This window comes from Salvelinus sp. IW2-2015, linkage group LG8, assembly GCF_002910315.2.
Source record: "Salvelinus sp. IW2-2015 linkage group LG8, ASM291031v2, whole genome shotgun sequence".
Classification (NCBI taxonomy): Eukaryota; Metazoa; Chordata; class Actinopteri; order Salmoniformes; family Salmonidae; genus Salvelinus; species Salvelinus sp. IW2-2015.
In genome coordinates this window covers 23,013,240-23,035,898 of record NC_036848.1, presented here as the reverse complement: position 1 = coordinate 23,035,898, position 22,659 = coordinate 23,013,240, and the positions used below count along the sequence as shown (strand labels likewise).

The 22,659-nt window shown below is 41.8% G+C and overlaps 1 protein-coding gene across 1 annotated transcript in view; it reads right to left on the bottom strand.

The window, feature by feature from the left end:
• Positions 1 to 321: 321 nt before the first annotated feature.
• zdhhc9 (zinc finger DHHC-type palmitoyltransferase 9) overlaps positions 322 to 22,659 on the bottom strand; it is a 48,569-nt gene continuing 26,231 nt past the window's right edge. Inside the window, exons 3-9 of the mRNA XM_023992767.2 lie at positions 12,880 to 13,038; positions 11,171 to 11,308; positions 8,976 to 9,024; positions 8,164 to 8,266; positions 2,265 to 2,368; positions 1,763 to 1,850; positions 322 to 1,230 (exon numbers count right to left, since the gene is read on the bottom strand). Coding sequence (XP_023848535.1) covers positions 1,024 to 1,230; positions 1,763 to 1,850; positions 2,265 to 2,368; positions 8,164 to 8,266; positions 8,976 to 9,024; positions 11,171 to 11,308; positions 12,880 to 13,038 — 848 coding nt within the window. The 3' untranslated portion in view covers positions 322 to 1,023. The remainder of the gene's footprint in view (positions 1,231 to 1,762; positions 1,851 to 2,264; positions 2,369 to 8,163; positions 8,267 to 8,975; positions 9,025 to 11,170; positions 11,309 to 12,879; positions 13,039 to 22,659) is intronic.

Below are 22,659 nucleotides of genomic sequence, written 5' to 3'. Positions count from 1 at the left end.
GCCCMTGCAAACGGTCTGCGGAAATGTGGATGTTCAACTATTCCAGAATATTTTACCTTTTTGCTATAACAGTATAAAAATGGAAGGACGGTAGCCGAGGCTGCACCTTCATCTCAACAAATCTAGTCAGAGATGTTAATTAGGATAGAACTAGATGCAGCAATATCAGTGGGAATCAGGTAGTGTAGTTTCACTTCCCGGAAGAGACAAAATGGTGGCTGAGATATTGCCTCCATCTCAACCATAAAGGATGGTAAGTGTTTCCTTTCGCCACTATGTTTTACTGTTAAAACACACCCTAAACTAGTTGTCAGTCGTTATATTCTCATTATCCAAACGGCCAACTTTCCCATTAATTGCATAGGGGGCTGTTCGTGTGGTTCAGTAGAGAAGATGAGAACGGTCTAATAGTGTGTATGTGTTAAGAGGATTTACAACACAAAAGCTAGTATGTTAGAACTGGCTTTTTCACATTTTAAAAGTCATCATCACAGCTACAAAACAAAAAAGACAGAAAAAGTTGAATTAACAAATCAGAGCGAGTCCACAGGTAGCCATAAGCCAGAGGCGCCTGGGTACGGTGCACACTTTAGGACACCCTCAGCCTCACACTACTCGGGGATAAACAGTCATCTGCATCCAGTGATATTGCAGTTCTTCCCACAGTTTCACCATCCTCTTGTGTTTTTCCACACAATGTTCAGGGCAACGAGAAAGGTGCTGAGCCACCAGCCCCCAATACCCAACCCCACCCTTCTGGAGAGTGAATGTCAATCAAGCAGTCCTGCAGTCACTGAGTTAGGGGGGAGGCAGGGTTTGGTGTGGGCACCAACTCTACATATCTGGTGGAATGAGCAGGGAGTCAGAGCCTTGCGGTCATTCCCCACTCATTACAGGCAGATAGATGCTTTTCACTCGTATAGAGGTTGATTAAAGTGTCTCCTCACAGGTCCAGACAGAGCGTTTTATTGATAAACTGACTTTGGGCGGGGCAAGGAAGGAGTCTCCACCCCCACCACGCAGCTAGAGCGCCTTCTCCTTGGCGATAATGACGGAGGCCTCCACGTCAGTTTCAGGTGAGGCCAGGGGCGGGACTTTGGTGGGAGTGGGCGGCTTCTCCTTCTTGGGGGAGGGGCTTCTTTTCTCTGCGTGGGCGATGGCCGAGTCTGCGATGCTGGGCTTGGCGTCGTCGGGGGTGTGCTCGTTGGGGATGAGTGGAGCTGTAGTTTTCTAMAGAGGGAACATGAAACAATAAGGATACGAATAGTAGCCAAAGACTGTAAACTATTGATAGCTGCCCTGTATTTGAATTCAGGGGATGTGAAAAGGCAAGATATTGCACCGGTAAAAATATACTGATAAAGTGAGGCACAAAATGGCTACAGACAAAGTGAGGTACAATACTGCAACAGTAGATGGCAACTGTAGACATTGCAATGTACAAAATGGCTATAGTAGGATAGACTAGACACCAGTACAAAATAGCATCTGTACAGACACAAAATGTCTACAGAACTGTGAGATGCTGAGTACATTAATAGTATCTCAATAAAAAAAAGGAAAACGGTTTCTGCTCTACAGTACATTGTTCACCCCGTTCACCTCCTTTGCTCTCCTCCCTCTATGTAATTGATTTAGGCTATATTTTATGCACGTTCACTGTACTAATGCTTTGTGTCTGGCAAGCTGAAACCATTTTAGTGCCCGACAGTAAATCTGTGTGTGTGCATGCGTTCGTGCGTGCGTGCGTGCGTGCACTTACTGTGGTCTGTGGCACTGGATTGCTCTGGGTGGCAGTGGATGCGGGAACAGGCAAATCATCCTGCGTCAGTCCTCTTCTGTCCAAGACACTGCCAAGGGGAGACAGACAGTCATCAACAACACCCTATTCACCACCGAACAGAAAAGGAGAGAGCGAGAGAATGAGAGAAAGACAAAGGAGGGAGGTAGGGGGAGGAGGATAAAGGGAGGCTACAGTATGAGAGAGGAATAATATTAGAGACTACGCGAACTAGAAAGTAGTGAGAGTGAGACGAGGGAGGGTCGGAAAGGGCAGGAGGACCAGAGGGTGGCTATAGAGAAGAAGAATAGTAGAGGGAAGTTAGCAAGAGGAAGATAAAGATAAAGAAAGAGAAGAAGCAAGAGAGAAAGAGACCATGAGGAGAGAGGGTAAAACAACAAAAACCACAGCAGCAGAGTATTTTCTACACTAGTTAATCCTATGAGCACAGATAAGGCAGCTAGTGCTCCTACTGTACGAGTACCTGGGGTATGCAGGCCCACATAACACTTCACAACAGTTCTTGACAATGTTCTTGTGGCTGTAGGGGTTCTGCAGCCGGTTCTTTCCCGACCATGAGCCTTTGATCTGTAAAACACAAAATACAGCCACCCGTAAAAAAAACATTAAACAAAACAGTAGKCCTTCATAAAGTATTCACGCCCCTYGACTTTTTCTTCTGTTACAAATTGGAATTACATTTTTTATTAACTCTTCAAGCTCTGTCAAGTTGATTGTTGATAATTACTAGACTGACATTTTTAAGTCTTGCCATAGATTTTCATGCCAATAAGTCAAAACTGTAACAAGGCCACTTTGGAACATCTAGTGTATATTTGGCCTTGAGTTTTAGGTTATTGTCCTGCTGAAAGGTGAATGCCTCCCAGTGTCTGTTGGAAAGCAGACTGAACCAGGTTTTCCTCTAGGATTTTGATTGTGCTTGGCACCATTCCATTTTTTTTTGTTATCTTGAAAAATTCAACAGTCCTTAAACAATTACAAGCATACCAATAACATGATGCAGCCACCACTATGCTTGAACATATATAGAGAGGCACTCAGTGATGTGTTGTGTAGGATATGCCCCAAACATAATGCTTTCTATTCACAACAAAATTGAATTGTTTGCCAAATGCTTTGCAGTAATACTTTAGTGCCTTATTGCAAACATGCATGTTTTGGAATATTTTTTATACAAACGTCCTTTTCACTCCTCATTTGTCTCCTATCACAGCTATTAAACTCTGTTTTGAAATCCCTGAGAGGTTTCCTTCCTCTCCKGCAACTGAGTTAGAAAGGACACCTGTATCTTTGTATTGATTGGGTGAATTGATACACCATCCAAAGCTTAATGAATAGCTTCCCCATGCTCAAAGGGATATTCAGTGTCTCCTTTACCAATRGAGTTCAGTGTGTCAAATCGGAGGGCCTGTTGTCCAGACCTCTGGCAGTCTCTATCGGGGTGCTACAGGGTTAAATTCTCGGGCCGACTCTTTTCTCTGTATATGTCAACGATGTCGCTCTTGCTGCGGGTGATTCCCTGATCCACCTCTACGCAGACGACACCATTCTGTGTACATCTGGCCCTTCTTTGGACAATGTGTTAACAAATCTACAAACAAGCTTCAATGCCATACAACACCCCTTACGTGGCCTCTAACTGCTCTTAAACGCTAGTAAAACTAAACGCTCCAGCAGGTATATCTCACTGGTCATCCCCAAAGCCAACACCTCCTTTGGCCGCCTTTCCTTCCAGTTCTCTGCTGCCAATGACTGGAACGAATTGCAAAAATCGCTGAAGCTGGAGACTTATTTCCCTCACTAACTTTAAACATCAGCTATCTGAGCAGCTAACCGATCGCTGCAGCTGTACATAGCCCATCTGTAAATAGCCCATCCAATCTACCTACCTCATCCCAATATTGTTTTTATTTACTTTTCTGCTCTTTTGCACACCAGTATTTCTACTTGCACATCTATCACTCCAGTGTTAATTTGCTAAATTGTAATTACTTCGCTACTATGGCCTATTTATTGCCTTACCTCCTCATGCCATTTGCACACACTGAATTTAGACGTTCTTTTTTTTCTATTGTGTTATTGACTGTACGCTTGTTTATTCCTGTCTCTTATACACATCTAGATGTGTATAAGAGACAGGTGTTAATTTGCTAAATTGTAATTACTTCGCTACTATGGCCTATTTATTGCCTTACCTCCTCATGCCATTTGCACACACTGAATTTAGACGTTCTTTTTTTTCTATTGTGTTATTGACTGTACGCTTGTTTATTCCATGTGTAACTGTGTTGTTGTGTCACACTGCTTTGCTTTATCTTGGCCAGGTCACAGTTGTAAATGAGAACTTGTTCTCAACTAGCCTACCTGGTTAAATAAAGGTGAAATAAAAAWACAAATAAAATACCGTTCTTTGTGAGGCATTGGAAAACCTCCCTGGTGGACCTTACAGACACAATTATGTGTAGGGTACAGAGATGGGGTAATAACAATTTATGTTGAGTCCATGYAAGTTATTATGCGACTTGTTAAGCACATTTTTACTCCTGAAYGTATTTAGGCTTGCCATAAAAAGGGGTTGAATTCTTAACTCAAGACATTTCAGCTTCATTTTTGAAATTCATTTGTAAAAATGTGTAAAAACAAAATGACACTGACATTGTGTGTAGATCAGTGGCACAAAATCTAAATGTAATCCATTTTAAATTCAGGCTTTAACARAATGTGGGAAAAAAGGCAAAGGGTGTGAATACTTTCTGAAGGCACTGTAGCAAGGAATACATTTATTATGCCATCTCTTCTACACGTTGTAAATACCATTTCAATTCAGTGAACTGAAATCCAAGTCCATTCATTTCTTTTCAATGAGGTATATTGTAATTTCAGTTCTGTAATTGACTGAATTGGAATGGAATTAGACCCCAACCCTACTTCTGCCAAATGCAAACCACGCCCTTACAGACAGATCTCAGACACTGCCTGTCTGGTTACCATTTAAAAAGAATAGGAGATATTCAGTATTGCCTCCCCCTACTAAAATAATTTCCCTTTAGTTATACCTTATTCAAAAGTACGGTTCCATTTTTAGATTGTAATCCCACAGGGTTACACTTGACCTACAAAAAATATCTGGTGAGGGATTTTAAAATTCCCGATTAAAGTATAAGATAGGTATGTTAATATGCATGTATACAGGGCATATTGTCATTAAAATGACCAAATTCTTTAACACAAGTCTGTGTTGATGGGTAGTGATACTAGGATATATTTCTCCAAAATGGAAATATTTCTTCACACAAAGAGTTATCAATGCATGAAGTATCCAGCTGGTAGGGTTGCAAAGYTACCCAAAATGTACCAAAGTTAGCGGAATCTTTGGAAATTAACAGGTAATCCACAGTAATTTAGGTAATTTATACTTGAACAAAAAMAAGACAAAAACACACACAAAAGTATGTGGACACCCCTTCAAATTAGTGGATTCGGCTATTTCAGCCACACCTGTTTCTGACAGTTTTATAAAATCGAGCACACAGCCATGCAATCTCCATAGACAAACATTGGCAGTAGAATGGCCTTACTGAAGACCTCCGTGACTTTCAACGTGGCAACTTCATAGGATGCCACCTTTCCAAMAAGTCAGTTCGACAAATTTCTGCCCTGCTAGAGCTGCCCCAGTCAACTGTAAGTGCTGTTATTGTGAAGTGGAAACGTCTAGGAGCAACAAYGGGTCAGCCACGAAGTGGTAAGACCACACAAACTCACAGAACGTGACCCCCGAGTGCTGAAGCGCATAAAAATAGTCTATCCTCGATTGAAACACTTACTACGGAGTTCCAAACACAATAACTTTGTTGGGAGGTTCATGAAATGGGTTTCCGTGSCCGAGCAGYCGCACACAAGCGYAAGATCAAGTCCCCACAGCAATTTTCCAAYATCTAGTGGAAAGCCTTCCCAGAAAGTGGAGGCTGTGTCCACATACTTTTGGTCATGTAGTGCACATATTGTCCAGGAGTTTCTAGTAGACAGACCATATGGTTCAAGAGAAAATTGCCTAATTAATGACAAAAAGCATCTAAATCAACAATGGCATTCATTTCAATGAACTCTGCAACTTTTCTAGCTATTGAATTTTTTCACAACTGCAACCAGATTGGCACCAAAACATTTACAACATGACCTATTGACAGAGTAAAATAAATGTGTAAAAAAATATATAAAGAATATTTCATGCTGAAACCCTCATATTAGACATCAATAGTATTTACTATGTTTATGGTTTATAGTTAGGATGATGCTTTACAGCTTTGTTATATTTTTTATTTTAAAGTAATCTTATTTTATATATTTTACAGGTGATAAGGCCACACAGGGGGCCAGAGATAATTACAGACTGCTGGGATAACCTGAAGTACCCAAAAAGGCCACTAGATGTCATTGATAAAATTCCCGCCACAAGTTACCAAAATTCTGGTTGTTTACTGGTAAACTTAGATTTCCAGTAATATACCCTACCTTTGAAACCCTACCTGCTGGTGAATGTAATGGAAACAGAAATCCTTAAGGGTGTTCAGAAATATACTAGACAGGTCCTTTCAGGAGGTTAGACCTCAGATATACACTGAATGTACAAAACAATACAAATACCTCAATAACTAATGTGTCAAAAAATACCCAAACATGTAAAGGAGGAAATTACATTTTTCTACCTTTGTGTACCTATTCAGGATACATCAACGAACGCATCGCATATCCATCATGATGCATTTCTGTATAGTACAAATCAGGACCTATTCGGTTACCGTCATTCTGTTATCAGGTGTTAATCCACTTCACTTACCAAAATAGATTTTTTTCAAACTCAAGGTGTCATATCATAGCTTTTACATCCCATTATTTTTGCGGACATCTTTGAATCTTAATTCAGAATAGATATTTAACTGAGTTTTTGGAAAACTTGGTCACAAATGGAGGGCATTTTTTTACCATCATTCTGTTACAGAAATGTACATCTGCACAGTTGTTCAAGTAAATGTGTTTTTGTAYAATTTTCATTGGAAATGGTTGAAAGTAGTCCTTGTGCATAGAGTTGTATGGTTTGTTAAACGTTTGTTTAATGGTTTTGTCATTATGTTACYATGGAATTGCCCTCACTATTCAATATGTTTTTGTAAACTTGATGATTTATTGTTTATGTAATACCAATGGATTTGAGTGTCTAAGACTGCTATGTAGTTATTAATCAAACTTGAAATTAGAATTGAATCACTTCTGCATTGCCATATTTAGGCAGTAAAGCTTTTCCCCCCATGGTCATAAAATCACACTGGTCTTGGGTACTGTATAAAAACCTACGACTAGTACAKGTAGATTTCCCTCAGAGCCTTGCATTCATCAGAATAAGAAGTCTGTGTCTGCATTTGAAAACAAAGACACTAAGTAAATATTGCCATGGTGTATTTGATTGAATTCCCCCCCAAGGCTATAAAGGGGAAAAAAGGGTGTGTGGTTGCCAAGGTGACAGCTGACTGGAGAACTTTGGAGTGTTTACATCACCCACCCTGAGTGTATATTTATCTTTCCAGCCATGCCAGCACTCCACTTTCAGCATTTAAACAGAACCCTGGCGTGAAGCAGCTCCTAACAACTGAYACAGGGTCAGGTCTTATTGCATTATGGTTAAGGTTAGGATTAGGGGTAGCGTTAATCTGATCCCAGATCTGTGGGAATGTAAAAACTTTAACTCGAGTCCCGACTGTAGTCTCTACAGAGACGAGCTGCCTCCTACAACGTGCCAATGTTCCAGCATGCACGCCTGTACTTAGACAACATCAGTTTAGCATAGAGGAAAGGTGGGACATCCTTCTTACGTCACTGCCTTATCCGCTTGTTGCCCTAGCGTAAACATCCCCCAGACACAMAATAGTATCTCGAATATTTTGAATAAGTGCATTTCGCAAGTGGCTAGTTTGCGTCAACCTTGAATAAAACTACTGCAAAGGTTTGGCCTGCAAACTTTGGTTTCAAATTGCAACGTTCTGTCATCTGCCTACAGGCTATGGTAAGACTTTTTCATAAGCACAATTGCTGTCTGCATTTTAAGCCCCGCCTACCCAATCTCATGATTTGTTGGGAGAGTTGTCAGTCTGAGGAGGACCCTTCCTGGATTTTTTTTCCCTTTTCGAAGTTACCAAGAGAATCCCTCATGATTTCTGAGACTACCAGCTGTGTAAATAATCTAAAACGTCCTTCCTTATCTCCATAATCACCAGTGCTGGATAAAAGAGGAAAGGCAGACAGTTTAAACTGTTGAGACACAGCCCCTGTAATAAGAGTAGTGAATGGTAGAGAAGAGATATACTCACATCCTCATTGGTGGTCTGGTTGAGGGAGATAAGATAAGAATGGAAGCCCGTCAGTCCCACTACTGACCACAAGGTGAAGAAGCAGACCAACACTTCCAGCACAGTGGGATGGGGTTAAAGAAACAGGACAGATACAGTAACAGTAMTACAAGCKCTAACACGGAACCAAAACTGGCTGCGCGCGTGCGCCATCGTGCACAAATGTATTTTGTCCCCCTACATCAAACGCGATYACGACACGCAGGTTAAAATATCAAAACATACTCTGAACCAATGACATTCATTTGGGGACAGGTCGAAAAGCATTTAAAACATGTATGGCAATTTAGCTAGTTAGCTTGCACTTGCTAGCTAATTGGTCCTATTTAGCTAGCTTGCTGTTGCATTTAGTCTTTCAATCACCCACGTGGGTATGCGTCAGAAATAGGAGTTCTATTTTAGCCCTTGGCATCGCAGACGCTCGTTGGCGCGCGACCAGTGTGGGTGCAATAATTTAATAACATGGATTTCTAAATTTATTTTGCGATGCTCGCGCACGCAACGTGTCCGGTCTGGTCAGCATGTAAGTCCACAGGTCAAKGATAGGTCTTTGTCGAACATGCAATCACTACTGATTTATTAGATCATTTTATGTTAAATGCCTCAGGGATGACTCCATTTAACATGATTTGACTCAAACTAAAATCTGTCTATCTTATGATAATTATGAATGTCTGATTATTTTAGGTTTAAAAAGTAAACTACGGTGGCCCTATGGGTCTATAAACAGATGGTATTATGAACTGTAGATTTATGTGGAACTGAAAGGATATGTCCCAGGTGTGTCTTGTAGTGTCTTCACAAACCCAGAGTCCACCGAGCCTGTAGAGAGGAGCACATAGTTAAAGAATGTTCTGTGGAGCACATACAGTGCACTCGGAAAGTATTCAGACCCCTTGACATTTTCCACTTTGTTAGTTAGCCTTATTTTCAAATTGATTAAAATKGATTGTTTTTTCCCCTCATAAATCTACACACAATACCCCCATAATGAGGTTTTTAGACATTTTTGCAAAYATATTAAAAATAAACTGAAATATCACATTTACATAAGTATTTAGACATTTTACTCAGTACTTTGTTGAAGCACCTTTGGCAGCGATTACAGCCTCAAGTCTTTTGGGTCTGACGCTACAAGCTTGGCACACCTGTATTTGGTGAGTTTCTCCCATTCYTCTCTGCAGATCCTCTCAAGCTCTGTCAGGTTGGATGGGGAGCGTCGCTGCACAGGTCTTTCAGGTCTCTCCAGGGATGTTCGATCAGGTTCAAGTCCGGGCTCTGGCAGGGCCACTCAGACATTCAGGGATTAGTTCCAAAGCTACTYCTACATTGTCTTGGATGAGTGCTTAGGGTCGTTGTCCTGTTGGAAGGTAAACCTAAATCTCCCCAGTCTGAGGTCCTGAGTGCTCTGGAGCAGGTTTTCATCAAGGATCTCTATGTACTTTACTCCCTTCATCTTTGCTTCGATCCTGACTAGTCTCCCAGGAACCTGCCGCTGAAAAACATCCACACAGCATGATGCTGCCACCACCATGCTGCACCGTAGGGATGGTGCCAGGTTTCCTCCTGACGKGATGCTTGGTATTCAGGCCAAAGAGGTCAATCTTGGTGTCATCAGACCAGAGCATCTTGTTTCTCATTGTCTGAGAATCTTTAGGTGCCTTTATGCAAACTCCAAGCAGGCTTTTCTGTGCATTYTACTGCGGAGTGGCTTCCGTCTGGCCACCGTACCATAAAGGCCTAACTGGTGGAAACCTGCAGAGATCGTTGTGCTTCTGGAAGGTTCTCCCATCTCCACAGAGGAACTCCGGAGCTCTGTCAGAGTGACCATCGATTTCTTGCTTACCTCCCTGACCAAGGCCCTTCTCCCCCGATTGCTCAGTTTGGCCGGGCGGCCAGCTCTAGGAAGAGTCTTGGTGGTTCCAATTTTCTTCCATTTAAGAATGGAGACCACTGCGTTCTTGGGGACCTTCAATGCTGCAGAAATGTTTTGGTACCCTTCCCCAGATCTGTGCTCTGACATGCACTGTCAACTGTGGGACCTTATATAGACAGGTGTGTGCCTTTCCAAATCATGTCCAATCAATTGAATTTACCACAGTTGGACTCCAAATCAAGTTGTAGAAACATCTCAAGGATGATCAATGGAAACAGGATGGACCGGAGCTCAATTTCAAGTCTCATAGCAAAGGGTCTGAATACTTATGTAAAGGTTTCTGTTTTTTATAAATTAGCAAGAATTTCTAAAAACATGTTTTTGCTTTGTCATTTTGGGGTATTGAGTGTATATTGCTAAGGATTTATTTTTATTTAATTCATTTTAGAATAACGTAACAAAATGTGAAAAAAGTCRAGGGATCTGAATACTTTCCAAAGGCACGGTACAAGAGTGTGCACGCACACACACACACATACTCTCCTAATAAGCTCCAAGACATACACTTACATGTTCCCCTCACTCACTYGCTCCACCATTAAAAAAAGAAACTATTCATTAAAATTAGGAATGTCATTGACAGTGGCTTGGCTTGTGGCTTGAATTAAGATCACAAGCCTGGAGCCAATTATCCTGACTGTAACTCTCTGCTTTTCCCTGCCATCTCGYTGTCTGTAAAGTCCCACATATAGGAACAGACCAAAGGGAAGTGTGTGTGTGTGTAAGTGGGTCATCCAGGCAGTTACTGTTGCATGTCACTTCACGCTCCAGTCAAGCCTCAGCTGAACTAGGTCTCTTTTTCATCATATTTAGTCCGCATCCCTCACTCTCTCACTGACCCTTCCAGATCGATTACATTCTCTCAACTGTCAAGAGTGACGGTTTCCCGCACACACACCTGTGAATTTCCTATCGCCCAATCTGTAAACACAGTCTTAAAGTACTGTCATGGTCTGAAACTGACCTGAATCTACATTTGCTTTTTGTTATTGTATTCTTCATTGTAAACTATGAAGGAACAACAGTACTCACGCATCACCACGTGTACGATGGCGAAGGTGAAGATGTAGATGGTAAGCAGGGACAGGGACAGAGTRAACAGGTAGAAGTAGCGGTAGTTCCTCTTGCCCACACAGTTGCCCACCCAGGGGCAGTGATGGTCAAAACGATCTGTAGAAAAGAGGAGCGGGAGGAGGTCAAAGATGGAGAGGAGAGGGAAGAGGTTCTGTGGCCACGGGATCAAATGCACATTTCAACAGACACAGAAACAAACTAAGTTCAATTTAACTTGGAGATGTAAATRAGTGCGTTGGATAGACCCTTCCCCAAAGTTCTGCTGGTTAAAGGCTGAACAAAAATGAAATTTTTATTTTTTAAATTTAGCTAGGTAGTCATTGAAAACGAATTCTGACAATAAGAACCAAGTTCAACAAAGGTAAAGTAGCTATTAGCCCATGTCCTCTGCTACAATAGGTCACAATCCCTCAAAGACATGCACACAGTTTTGACAGGAAATAAGAGCCGTTTCCCTATAATTCCTTTTTCACTGATCTAAATATAGTGACCACTGTTTCTYCATTTACACTAGGACCAGAGCCAGAGTGAAGCTATCCAGGGTCAGACAGCTTTACAGAGGAAAAAAATCTTGCTTTACACTTTTCTCCCTGTGGCAGACAACACGTACACGTTCAAATATATATGATGACAGCATGCAGGTGGGGCACTTCTGCATTGAAGCATATCTGGAATGAGGAAAAACCATAAATATGATCTGTTGATGTACTGTATATAGAAAGGAGCCCAGTGTGTATAATCAACTACTAAATATTGTATGGCACAACGCACCACACACACACACACACACACAGGTTCATTGAAAACACCTTCCTTCCAGCTATTAACCACACCCACTAGTTTTACTCCAATATTTGAAAAATCGATATTTTTATTCACTACAATACTGCAACAGACTTAATTGCATTGAAGAAAGGTCATGTCTTTTGTTTTGTCCAACTCCTGTGCAAAGACTGGATGACCATTAAACCGACAGCCTTTATTAATTCATTGATCATATTGAGCCCTTACTGCAGAGTGGAGGGGCCTGAGCCCCACCTTTCCCATAAGGAGGCTGGCTGGCTGGCCCAGGCTGCTGTGTCATGCTGGTTGTGTGTGATACAGACTGCAGCAAGTGCACTGGCCCCACACAGATTGGGGGGGGGGGGGATCATACACAATAACTGATGTTTAAAGGCCAAATGCATGGTTCAATCATGACTAGCCAAAATACTGTTATTCTGCCGAAGGCTTGACATGTTCATGCACACACGTGAAAAACTATCCTCAAGCAACAATCCAAAGAGTGCTTTGTAGAGAACTGGGGAGAACGAATAAAATACGCCAGCATTCCAAATCCCCAATGGAAACCCATTCAGCTATAGAATGTCCATCTCCGGATATAGAACTTATCAATAAACCTTCAGATTAAAACTATTTCCAATAAAATGTTCTAAAACACTGAAAAATAAATGTAGGTAAGGTCAAGGCTTGAGCAAACAAATAAAAACTTGCATCAGCAGAATGTGTCCTTCACACGCTGATAAAAAAAAGCTTGTTTTCAAACAATACCCCGTCTCTGATTGAATTGAAATGTGTGTGTAAAATGTGTATGTTATTTTCAGACAGTCTCTTTCATGACAAGAATAAGATGAATTGACTGAAGGGAGAAGAGTGCTCGCTCTTACCCACACAGTTGTCACAGATACTGCAGTGTGAGGCGCGAGGCGGTCGGAAGATCTTGCAGGTGTAGCAGTACTTCAGTTTGACGATCTGCCCGTTGATTTGGACGTTGCGGATCCGAGGTGGAGGCCGCTGCCCAGCCGGGACGTTCCCATTAGCCGCCTCTGAGACAACAAAAGGGTGGCCATTTGGGATCATACTCAGTTAACAATGGAGTCATATCTATTCATGTTCATACTGTGTAGTGCAAGTTTCACATACAGGTTAAGCCTAAATTGCCTTTAAACCAAGAAATGATCATTTGGCTTCAGACATGTCTTAATCATGGATGATGATCCGCATTTAACAAGTTAGGAGACATAGATCGACCACAGGCAAATTACATTAAGTCAACTAAATACAATTACATTAAGTCAACTAAATACAATTGACCCAGAGTGCCGCTACCACACACATAATCATATAGTCGAGCATCAATTCTATTGCATTGCCTGTTGCTAGCTCCATCGCCACACTTCAAAGTATTGTATTCAAAGCCGGTGGAAATCGAGGTTCCAATTGGGTTGAATATCTACATAGTGAAGCCGTGAGTTTAGAGCCAAAATGGAGGTTAAAAATGAAGGGCTTTGGAAGCACACACAAATGTGAATCGTCGAACCTTGAGAATGTCAGTGAATAACACAGTCGCTACAGCCCAAGGTTCCACACACACACCGGTCAGTTATTTACCATGTTTTATCATAGCMGGACTGTTATTTTTACTTATTAACCTGGACCTGGGACGATGGGTCTTGTTGTGTYAGGGTATGTAAACCTGTTTAAGAGATTCATGTTACTGTAAAGGAAAAATCCACTTCTTCCTTTAAATTTACAGTGTTAAATAACACTTATTGTGCACAAATTTTTCATTTTGGGGTTATGACGTTGATAGCAACATGAGAAATAGCTGTGGGAATCTGTTGCAATGCTCTCTATGGGCTGGCTAGCCAATAACACCAAAGACAATATCCGCATGTAACATTGCTGGTTAACTGTAAAATCGCCTAACCAAACTGCACTATCAATTTAGGAGTCTACAATCTCACCATGTTCAACCTGAATATCGATGTGCCTCAGAGTGGAGTCGAACATGCTCAACAGCATAATTTATATACTTTTGAGGAGATGGGAAAACGTTGCCATGCTACGTCAATGGGCCGCTCAGTGCATTCTGGACGATTCTGGGACAAGAAGCTCTCCCCTTCAATGTGAGTCTATTGGGCGCTAGCTCAAAACCCCAACATTAACACGAATTTCGTCAACAATAAGTATAAAACATGGGATGTGAGATGTGATATAATGAACTTGCTATCTGTAGTATCGTATAGCGTTGGAATCGTGATAGGCACGTTTCTCGACATATACACGTAGAGAAGGGATTGCGTGACGAATAGCTTAGCAACCGCAAGACGCAGCATGACAACGTGAACGCGATTGGTCAGTCATGCCTGGTGGGGCGTAACACCTTCCTCTGTTCATTGGATTCCTATCGCCTTTCTATAATATCTCTGGCAACGACACCATGCAAGTCACTAGACTAGAGACAGAAAAATAGGAAAAATGTGCTATACCCTACGTYAAATAAAAACATGTATTGATAAATTGCTCATTCGAGAGAAGACWTCCTCCCGAGTTATGAAAATCAGCCAGTATTGAAATCTGACACGTATTAGACGTTTTCGCGATCTAAAAGTCGTATTCCWATTAACATCCAGTGTGAGCGACTTTATCACGTTGCTACGTCAATAACTCAGATACACATGAAAACATGAATTGATCCAGAAAATCGATAGATCAATCAGAAAATATAACATTATAATACATTCAAAATGGTTGAACCTTTCCTTTATGGTTCATTTTAATAAATGGAATAACATGACTGAATACTGCCAGTAGGAATTACTGTTAGGATAGGTGAATAGACAGCACAACTTGACCCAAATAGAACATTTACAGTTCGAAAGCATTGAGGCCATACCACCTCATAACACTTCCAAAGTCTTTGCATGGTTAAAGTTGCAAGACGCTAGTAAGGAAGCAGAATATATTTAAGGATTTTGCTACCGCCATTGATGAAAAAAAGTCAACACTGAACAGGCCAAATCAATAGTATACAGCACACAAGATGGCAGTCAAATGTCTTCTTCACATTGTGAACAAACATTTAAAAGAAACACCAGGCTTTTAACAAATCGAATCACAAGTGAATCAAACCACTTTCTACTTAAAACCATTGCTTTGTGAATTAATGTAGCTAGCTAGTGTAACAGTATAGCTTCCGCCMCTCTCCTCGCCCCTACCTGKGCTCGAACCAGGGACCCTCTGCACACACCGACAACAGCCACTCTCGAAGCATCRTTACCCATCGCTCAACTACTTCAACTACACGGATTGAAACGCTATTAGCGCGCACACCGCTAACTAGCTAGCCATTTCACATCGGTTACACTAGCACAACAGTGGGGAATGAGACCATACATGCGGTCCCTTGGGAAAACCCGATCTTCATCGGCCCAATTTCATTATGTATTCCTGGAGGATCTTATACTGTTAGCATTCCTCTAAGAGCTGGCCACTAACGGGCCAAGTGACAGCACCGCAGCTGGCCATTGATCACAATATTGGCTTCTAGAGCTCAACCAATGATGTATATAAAACATTAGATTGCTGATGCTATGTATTGGCCATTGAGAGGGTTTGAAACCACTGGTCGGCATTTTTATTTAACTAGGCAAGTTCTTATTTACAATGACGGCCTACCCTGTCAAACCCTAACGACGCTGGGCCAATTGTGTGCCGCCCTATAGGAATCCCAATCACGGCCGGTTGTGATACAGCCCAGAATCGAACCAGGGTCTGTAGTGACGCCTGTAGCACTGAGATCCGGTGCCTTAGATCGCTGCGCCACTCGGAAGCCCATGGAGCAGTCCTCCATGGAATTCTACAGTATTTCAATTAAATGTTTCAAGGACAAAATTACATGTATTTAAGTATTTTATTGTTGTAGTGGGGACAGTAACATTAGTACTCTCCAAAAATGTATTGTATATATACAGTGCCTTCAAAGTATTCACAACCACATTTGTTGGTGTTATAGCCTGAATTTAAATTGGATTCAATCGAAATTTTTGTTGTCATTGGCCTACATATAATACTCATGTCAAYGTTTTTATACATTTCTACAAATGTATTTAAAATAAGTATTCAACCCCTTTGTTATGGCAAGCCTAAATACTGTATATTTTATTTAACAATATTTTTACAAATGTACAACATTTTCCTCCACTTTGATATTAGAGTATTTTGTGTAGATCGTTGACAAAATGTCAAAATAATTTTAATCCCACTAACAACAAAATGTGGAAAAACTCACAGGGTGTGAATACTTTATAAAAGCATATTTTCATTTATTTTTGCTCACATAATATAATTTAGAAGTATACATTAAGGTGTCTGTAGCCAGTGGCGTGTAGCCATCTTACAGCGCTCCCTGTCAGGGGTTTTATACACATCATTGGGCTCAAAACATCCGTGCCCATCTGCCTCCCACTAACACACCCCCACGTTCCATCACAAATGCCACCGCCTGCCACACTAGCAAAAGATAGCACATTAAACCGCACACATTCTGGGGGGGATGACGCAATCTCTATTGCACTCCACACTGACCTTTCCCACCTGGACAAAAGGAACACCTTTGTGAGAATGCTGTTCATGGACTATAGCTCAGTGTTCAACACCATAGTGACCTCCAAGCTCATCACTAAGCTAAGGACCCTGGGACTGAACACCTCCCTCTGCAACTGGATCCTATACTTCCTGATGGACTGCCCCTGGGTGGTGAGGGTAGGCAACAACACACCCGCCACGCTGACCCTCAACACGGGGGCCCCTCAGGGGTGTGTGCATAGTCCCTGTTCACCCACGACTGCGTGGTCGCGCACGACTCCAACACCATCATTATAAAAGTTTGCCGATGGTAGGCCTGATCACGACAATGACGAGACAGCCTATAGGGAGGTGATCAGAGATCTGGCAGTATGGTGCCAGGACAACAACCTCTCTCACAACATGAGCAAGACAAAGGAGCGGATCGTGGACTACAGGAAAAGGAGGGCTGAGGGCTCTTCCCCCTAAAGAGGGTGAAAAGATTTGGCATGGGCCCTCAGATCCTCTTAAAGTTCTACAGCTGCACCATTGAGAGCATCTTGCCTATCTGCATCACTGCTTGGTATGGAAACTGCTTGGCATCCAACTGTACAGCCCAGTACATMACTGGGGACGGTCCCTGCCATCCAGGACCTCTATACTAGACAGTGTCAGAGGAAGGCCCTAAAAATTGTCAAACACTACAGCCAACCAAGCCACTCTCTGCTACAATGGTACTGGAGCGCAAGCATTGACCCCTTTTCATGCACACTCACTGGACTCTACCCACACACTCCAACACACACGTATATTGACACCACACACGTATATTGACACCACCCACACACTGCTGCTACTCTGTTATCCATCCTGATTGCCTAGTCACTTTTACCCCTACCTACATGTACATATTACCTCAACTACCTCGTACCCGGTACCAGTACTCCTTGTACATTGAGTGTACAAAACATTAGGAACACCTGTTCTTTCCATGACAGACTAACCATGTGAATCCAGTTGAAAGCTGGATGTCCCTTATTGATGTCACTTGTTAAATCCACTTCAAATCAAATCAGTKTAGATGAAGGGGAGGAGACATCGATTGTGTATGTGTGCCATTCRGAGGGTGAATGGGCAAGRCAAAATATTTAAGTGCCTTTGAACGCACTATGGTAGTATGTGCCAGGGACACCGGTTTGAGTGTATCAAGAACTGCAATGCTGCCAGGTTTTCCACGCTCAACAGTTTCCCCGTGTGTATATATAATGGTCAAAGGACATCCAGCCAACTTGACAACTATGGGAAGCATTGGAGTCAACATGGGCTAGCATCCCTGTGGAATGCTTTCGAAAACCTTGTAGAGGCCATGCCTCGACAAATTGAGGCTGTTCTGAGGGCAAAAGGGGGTGCAACTCAATATTAGGAAGGTGTTCCTAATGTTTTGTACACTCAGTGAGCACAGTTACATGCACACAATAATATGATTATGGTGGATAGTCAGATTAATGCAATAGTTTAAAATATTTAAAACATGCTTAATTAAAACATGCTTTGCAAGATGAACAATTTCNCTCAACAGTTTCCCCGTGTGTATATATAATGGTCAAAGGACATCCAGCCAACTTGACAACTATGGGAAGCATTGGAGTCAACATGGGCCAGCATCCCTGTGGAATGCTTTCGAAAACCTTGTAGAGGCCATGCCGACAAATTGAGGCTGTTCTGAGGGCAAAAGGGGGTGCAACTCAATATTAGGAAGGTGTTCCTAATGTTTTGTACACTCAGTGAGCACAGTTACATGCACACAATAATATGATTATGGTGGATAGTCAGATTAATGCAATAGTTTAAAATATTTAAAACATGCTTAATTAAAACATGCTTTGCAAGATGAACAATTTCCCTAATAATCCTGTTTACATGGACACAAAATCAGACTACTTGACGGGACTTTTGATAAATGCGGAAAATAAACGTTTTACTACAGTGACCATATTATTGCGAAGTCTGTTCGGACATATAAAGTTTGGATGTGAAAWCTATTTCTAAGATGMATACTTTCAGTTTTTCTGAACTCACTTCACTCGCGCATAAGATAGAGGCTACCACTGCTGGCACATGTGCAGATCGAATATACGACTGGAACGGTGATTAAGGTGTTTACATGTCCTAATAATTCAAAAGATTGTTCAGAAAACCAGGTGTTTTAATCAGCGTATGCTTACTTCAAWTTTCAGATAAGCAGGGTAAGGTTTTTACATGACTATTTCCTTTCTCTGCCTACTGCCATAATCAGTTTAATATTATTATTAGTGTGCATGAAAACATAGCCTCATTATTTTATTGTGTCCAAATCTTTCTTACTTATAACTCCGCATTGTTGGGAAAGGGCTCGTAAGTAAGCATTTCATGGTAGAGTCTACACCTGTTGTATTCGGCGCATGTGACAAATAATATTTGATAATTAAAGGCAAGCTGAAATGAAGTTGGTGGTTTCTTTTTCTTGTACAAACACGTTTGAACAGCTTGATGAGGATGTGATTTATTTTTGGCATTTGAGCGATTTATCTCTTGTCATTTTATGCGAAGGTGTGGTATGTGTGTGAGCTCTGTACTAGTTTACAATGACGAAGACAAGTTTGGGAGGAGCGAAAAATCTGTTATCAGGGAAAGATCGATGCACGCCAACAAAACACAATCTGTGGCTCAACATACTCCATATGCTAAACAAGGTAATGTCACACAAACTGAACGGCCTCGCTGTTCTAAGTAGTGCCATTGCGGCCATTATTAGCCCAAACATGAGAACGTTATCCCAAATTCATTAGCATGTTAGCCCAACAGTAAATAGCATGTTAGCCCAACAGTAAATAGCATGTTAGCCCAACAGTAAATAGCATGTTAGCTAAATATCCATTAGCATGTATCTCTATGGAGTCAGACTGGAAGGCCTGTGTCAGAGCCGTCACAAAGGGAGCATATTGTCCCAATAGGCAATAGCATGTTAGCCCAATAGATGTTAGCATGCATCTCAGTGTTTTCTGACTGGAACGCTCGAGTCAGAGCCGTGACAAAGGGAGTGCTGCCAGCCCAGGCACTTCCAGTGGACCACCTGCAGCAGCGGCAATCATTTACAGCCCTCTTCTGTCATCTGGAGAGGACCTCTTACTAGTCCCCCACCCACGCCTCTAGACCGTAACGAGAGAGAATGGAGACACGGAGGGCAATGTGAATCTTCACCGCCCAGACAGAGAGGCTGCACACTGAACAGCTAGAGAGGGGAGGGAGGGTTGGGCTGTGGCATGGCTATTGCAGAGCAGACAGGCTTTTTCCTCAAGAGATAGGAAAGAGAAGCTGGCTGAAATAATGGCAAAATTGTGGATAGTCCACTAGGGAGTGGTCAGGTAATCAAAACAAAAGCCATTACATGCATGTGCAGCCAGTTCATTCAGACCCACATCTGTCTAGGTTATACAAAGTAACATAGGAAGATTGTCTGCAAAACCCTCCTATTTGGTTGTGCCTTCATAATTAGTGCCTGTGCTACTGTTGTTTAGATAATGAGAACGTCACAATGTGTCGCTGTAGGTCCAAACGGATGAATTCAAACTACATCAAGGCTTGAAACAGTACACTTCAGATAGGAGAAAAAAATCTGACTAGGGGATGAGCTCAGAACAGCATGGATGAKGACCCTTTAGCGATATAAAGCATAACAAACATGAACTAAACATGTTAATTAGATAGGTATGGGCAGCATGATAGTAGCTCCACCTTGCACTCTGATTGGCTAGATGGAATTCTTTYAGAACTACAGAAGTGTCACACTAAGTTGATCCAGTTTAGGTTTCGAATATACACATTTAGGGGGGGTTGGCCTAGGGCAGGGATCATCAGCCTGACTAACCAGCTCTGGTCTCTACTAGATGTCGACCGACTATGATTTTTCAACGCCGATGCCGATTATTGGAGGACCAAAAAAAGCCGATACCGATAAAAAAGAAAAKAATTAAAAAAKAAATAAAAAACGGCCGATTTTTATATATAAATAKTTGTAATAATGACAATTACAACAATACTAAATGAACACTTATTTTAACTTAATATAATACATCAATAAAATCAATTTAGTCTCAAATAAATAATGAAACATGTTCAATTTGGTTTAAATAATCCAAAACAAAAAGTGTTGGAGAAGAAAGTAAAAGTGCAATATGTGCCATGTAAAAAAGCTAACRTTTAAGTTCCTTGCTAAGAACATATGAAAGCTGGTGGTTCCTTTTAACATGAGTCTTCAATATTCCCAGGTAAGAAGTTTTAGGTTGTAGTTATTATAGGACTCTCTCTCTATATACCATTTGTATTTCATATACCTTTGACTATTGGATGTTCTAATTGGTACTTCAGTATTGCCAGCCTAATCTCGGGAGTTGATATGCTTGAAGTCATAAACAGCGCAATGCTTGAAGCACAGCGAAGAGCTGCTGGCAAATGCACGAAAGTGCTGTTTGAATAAATGCTTACGAGCCTGCTACTGCCTACCACCGCCCAGTCAGACTGCTCTATCAAATCATAGACTTAATTATAATAACACACAGAAATACGAGCCTTAGGTCATTAATATGCTCAAATCCGGAAACTATCATTTCGTAAACAAAACGTTTATTCTTTCAGTGAAATAYGGAACCGTTCCGTATTTTATCTAACGGGTGGCATCCATAAATCTAAATATTGCTGTTACATTGCACAACCTTCAATGTTATGTCATAATTATGTAAAATTCTGGCAAATTAATTACGTCTTTGTTAGGAAGAAATGGTCTTCACACAGTTCGCAATGGAGCAGGCGGCCCAAACTGCTGCATATACCCTGACTGCTTGCACAGAACGCAAGAGAAGTGACAATTTGCATAGTTTAAAAAATTCATGTTAGCAGGCAATATTAACTAAATATCAGGTTTAAAATATATACTTGTCTATTGATTTTTAGAAAGGCATTGATGTTTATGGTTAGGTACCCATTGATGCGACGAAGTGCTTTTTTCACGAATGCGCTATTAAATCTACCCGTTTGGCGAGATAGGCTGTGATTCAATTGACAATTACAGCAGCCGAGGTCGATTTTTATGCAGCAGGGACAAGCTAGATAAACTAGTAATAATCACAAACATTGAGTTAGCTTAGATTATGAGTTATGTGGATTTGATTGTTTATAAAGATTAATGCGCTCGCTAGCCTACCATTGGCTCTTGCCGGTACCTCGCATAACAGGTAGTCACCTGCCTACGAAGCCTCTCGTGGGAGTGCAATGTAACGGCCCAAAAATTGAGATTACTGGATTGTTATGAAAACCTTGAATTGGCCCTAATAATCGGACATGTCCGATTATCGATCGACCTCTAGTCCTCCACTGCTGCTTGACACACTCACAGTGGTGCTTGATCACACGACACAGTGGTGTTTGACACCACACACACACACACACACACACCACACACACACACAACCACCACTGTGTAAACCACACACACCACAGTGTGTGCTTGACACACCACAACACAACATTCTGACACACACACCAGTGGTGTTGACACACACACACACACCACACCGTGGTGCTTGCACACACACAGTGTTACACACACACACACACACAGTGGTGCTTGAAACACACACATGTGGCGACACACACACACCAGCGTTGGTGCGAACAAAACTAAGTGGGCACACACCACACACACAAGCAGTGGTGCATTGACACACACACATACACACATGGTGCTTGACACCACCACACACATGCTGGACCACAAATGGTGCTTGAACACACGCACACACACACAGTTGTGTTGACACACACAACACACAACAGTGGTGCTTTGAACACACACACACACCAGTGGTGCTTGACCACACACACAAGTTCTTAGACACACACACACACCACACAGTGGTGCTTGCACACACACCACACACACACAAACAGTGGTGCTTGCACACACACACTAGTGTGCTGAACACAACAGTGGTGCTGTGCAACACGGGTGCTTGACACACACACACACACACACACACACACACACACCCACCAGTGGTGCC